This window comes from Populus nigra, chromosome 18, assembly GCF_951802175.1.
Source record: "Populus nigra chromosome 18, ddPopNigr1.1, whole genome shotgun sequence".
In the NCBI taxonomy this organism is placed as follows: Eukaryota; Viridiplantae; Streptophyta; class Magnoliopsida; order Malpighiales; family Salicaceae; genus Populus; species Populus nigra.
This window is the reverse complement of record NC_084869.1, coordinates 13,172,083-13,175,526: the sequence shown is the minus strand read 5'-3', so window position 1 is coordinate 13,175,526 and position 3,444 is coordinate 13,172,083. Positions and strand designations below refer to the sequence as shown.

At 38.0% G+C, this 3,444-nt stretch overlaps 1 protein-coding gene across 2 annotated transcripts; it reads left to right on the top strand.

Annotated features, from left to right (window-relative positions):
- Positions 1-829: 829 nt before the first annotated feature.
- On the top strand, positions 830-3,006 carry LOC133678946 (gibberellin 20 oxidase 1-like). 2 transcript variants are annotated; one of them, XM_062101470.1, is made up of 3 exons: positions 830-1,677; positions 1,786-2,104; positions 2,310-3,006. In XM_062101470.1, the coding sequence occupies exons 1-3, from the start codon at positions 1,109-1,111 to the stop codon at positions 2,574-2,576; spliced, it is 1,155 nt and encodes a 384-aa protein (XP_061957454.1). In that variant the 5' UTR covers positions 830-1,108; the 3' UTR covers positions 2,577-3,006. The 2 variants fall into 2 exon arrangements, with proteins under 2 accessions (XP_061957454.1, XP_061957453.1); XM_062101469.1 differs by having other exon boundaries at positions 1,783-2,104.
- The last annotated feature ends 438 nt before the right edge of the window (positions 3,007-3,444 follow it).

The window sequence follows — 3,444 nt, the reverse complement described above, 5'->3', positions numbered from 1 at the left end:
GCTATGTAAACTTTTAGTTCTATCAACGATAGTTGTTTGCTTCAACTCTTTACTTTGTTTCATGGTGAATCCATGTCCGATGTTGGATAAGACAGAGATATTTTGATGCCCCAAATATATGTAGTCACAAAGAAGATTTTAAAAAATTAATTAGTTCGACATGGGTATGCATGTGAAGCTTCTGCTGTAACTTGAATCACTTATGTTACATGTGTGGCTAGTATTCTAGTACAAAAAGCTAAAAGTACGTTTTGTTAAAAAGTTAGAGATAAAAAATATAAAATAAATCTGTTTTGAAATCTAAAATATGAGGAACAGTAACCTTGATTAACATACAATAAATGATAAAAATGACTTAGAGATGTGATTTAGCGGAGAAATCTGTTTTTACAGGGCAATTATGCCCCTCAAAACAGTTTGCTTTTTCCTTCTGTTTTGGTGTTTTGATGCACTTAGCAGTTACCGAGCTGGGGTTGCTCCCACATAAGAATGCAGAGTGGTAGCACAGGACCCTTCTCAGGTGGGGCTTTGGCATATTTTAAACAGAACAGGAAATGATGGGTCTAACACAGGTCCAAGCACTCTCTTGATACAAGGCAAGACCCTTCTCAGGTGGGGCTTTGGCAAATTTAAAACAGAACAGGAAGTGATGGGTCTAACACAGGTCCAAGCACTCTCTTGATACAAGGCAAGATAAAGTGCCCTGCTGACACTAGCATAGAGCATCCAAAAAAATAAAAATAAGAACACCATTGGAAAGAGCTTTCCTGGCAGCTATAAAAAGGACGCAAGTCCAACAAATTGGAATATCACCTAATTTTCTCATTGAGTAACTCCTTAAACTGCAAACCCTCCCCTCCCCTGCAAAAATAAAAATCCACACAAGGCATATAAGAGTGAGGGAAAGACAGGTAGCTACAAGATTCCAACATTTGGGCTCGGCGATTTCCCCAATGAGAGCGGTCTTGGCTTTTCTTTTATCATCATCACACTTCTCTTCCGTTTCTCTTGACTGGCTAGCAGCTACTCTCCCTGCCACTTACATATATATCTTGCCTTGCCACTTCTTCGAAGCTAGCTATCACACTAGTCACAAATTCGTAATGCAATGGCAATAGATTGCATCAAAACCATGCCTTCAAAAACCACCCATCATCACCATCCCAAAGATCAAGATCAATGCAAAGATGATAACAAGTCTTTAGTGTTTGATGCACAAGTTCTTAGGTACCAATCAAGCATACCTCAACAGTTCATTTGGCCTGACCATGAAAAGCCTAGTGCTAATGCACCTGAACTCCAAGTTCCACTTATAGACTTGGGTGATTTCCTCTCTGGTAACCCTGATGCTGCAATGGAAGCTTCAAGACTTGTTGGTGAAGCATGTCAAAAACATGGTTTCTTTCTTGTTGTTAATCATGGAGTTGATAAAACACTCATTGCTCATGCTCTTAATTACATGGACAATTTCTTTGAATTGCCTCTTTCTGAGAAACAAAAGGCTCAAAGAAAAATTGGCGAGTCTTGTGGATATGCTAGTAGCTTTACTGGCAGGTTTTCCTCCAAACTTCCATGGAAAGAAACACTTTCTTTTAGCTATACAGCTGAGAAGAATTCATCAAAACATATCGAGCAATATTTTCATGACAGGATGGGGGAAGACTTCGCCAAATTCGGGTATGTTGCAAAAGCATTTTCCATTCAATTTGGTTCTGTTCAATGTTGTTTATTAGTATTCACGTTTCTTAAAACTAAAATTCATCTTCCTTGTGTTGTCATCAGAAGCGTGTACCAGGATTACTGCGAGGCCATGAGCACTTTGTCACTAGGGATCATGGAGCTATTAGGAATGAGCCTTGGTGTGAGCAGAACACATTTCAGAGAATATTTCAAAGAGAATGATTCAATAATGAGGCTCAACTACTACCCTCCATGCCAAAAGCCTGAACTTACTTTAGGAACTGGTCCTCATTGTGATCCAACTTCTTTAACCATCCTTCATCAAGACCAAGTGGGTGGTCTTCAAGTGTATGTAGACAACGAATGGTGTTCGATTAGCCCCAATTTCGACGCTTTTGTCGTTAACATTGGCGACACCTTCATGGTAAGATACTAATCCGCACCGAGCTGTGTTATAAATTATCATCATCTAAGCGAAACGGTGCTGTCTATGTGCTGTGATAATCTCATACATGATAAACAGATAGAATTGTCTCGTAGCTACGTGGACAGTTGTTTAAATTATTTCCAAATTTGCGTTGATGATTACAAGGAGGACTGATACTTGGAGGGTTTTTGTTGCCTTTCAGGCTCTATCAAATGGTAGATACAAGAGTTGTTTGCACCGAGCAGTGGTGAACAGCCAAACGCCAAGAAAATCTCTTGCTTTCTTCTTGTGTCCAAGGAATGACAAGAAGGTAACTCCACCAAAGGAATTAGTGGACACATGCAATCCAAGAATATATCCAGATTTCACATGGCCTATGTTGCTTGAATTCACACAAAAGCATTACAGAGCTGACATGAAGACACTTGAGATGTTCACAGATTGGCTTCAACAAAGAAATGTTAGCTGAACAAGTGGGTCAGGTTATGTGTCGCATAAATAGACCTGGGGGCATGCTAAAGGCCTCTTTATCAAGGACAAAGAAAGGAAAGTGATCCTGATGGCGAGGGGAGTGGAAAGGGAAAGAAATGAAGCTTGAAAGAGATGGGGATTCTGATGAGATTTGGAAGGGAACAACACTACATGAAGAGAGGAAAAGAAATTTGAGACTCTCAGAGGACAACTTTCCTTTATGCCCATAGGTCTGGTAATTACTAGCTAGCTTATTTAGTGGCCATGAACAAAACGTAAAATCCACAGACCAGTAAAATGTTGGATTGGCTAATTGCTTTTTGTATTTTCTTTGATAATGTAAAAAGGTTATCACTAGCATCTACCAATTATCAAAAATTAAAAATTAAAAAAATCCCCTGTTTTAGGGGCATTTGAAGTCACCATTACCACATGACTTGACTTATTTTTTATTTTCCTTTATACAGAACTCACATCAGCTAATTAATATTGTTTGCACATGTTAAAATTAGTGAAAAATATCTAAATAAATATCAATTTAATATTTTTTTAATAAAAATAATTCGAAAAGCCGAAATCATCGCTAAAGGTGCTCAGAATAACAAAGCTAACAGTAGTCTTTGTAACGAAATAAATTATTCTTTCTTTAATTTATTTATTTTTCTTTCTTTGTTGATACATCAATTCTTTCAGAGTGATAGCACAATCAGCCAAAAAATATTTCCCAACGTGCACGCAAAATTACTTTCCCTGCAAGCACCAAAAAGGCCTTTTCATCAAGCATGTGGATGGATGCGAAGGACTGAATATGTGGGACAAATTGACAAGTCCCAAAAAAAAAAAATTCAATACCACAAAGAAATGTA

Coding starts and splice junctions, on each gene's coding strand:
- LOC133678946 (XM_062101469.1), top strand. CDS start 1,109: ATGGCAATAGATTGCATCAAAACCATGCCTTCAAAAACCACCCATCAT. Junction 1,678..1,782: donor GAAGACTTCGCCAAATTCGG/GTATGTTGCAAA, acceptor TGTTGTCATCAG/AAGCGTGTACCAGGATTACT. Junction 2,105..2,309: donor ACATTGGCGACACCTTCATG/GTAAGATACTAA, acceptor GTTGCCTTTCAG/GCTCTATCAAATGGTAGATA.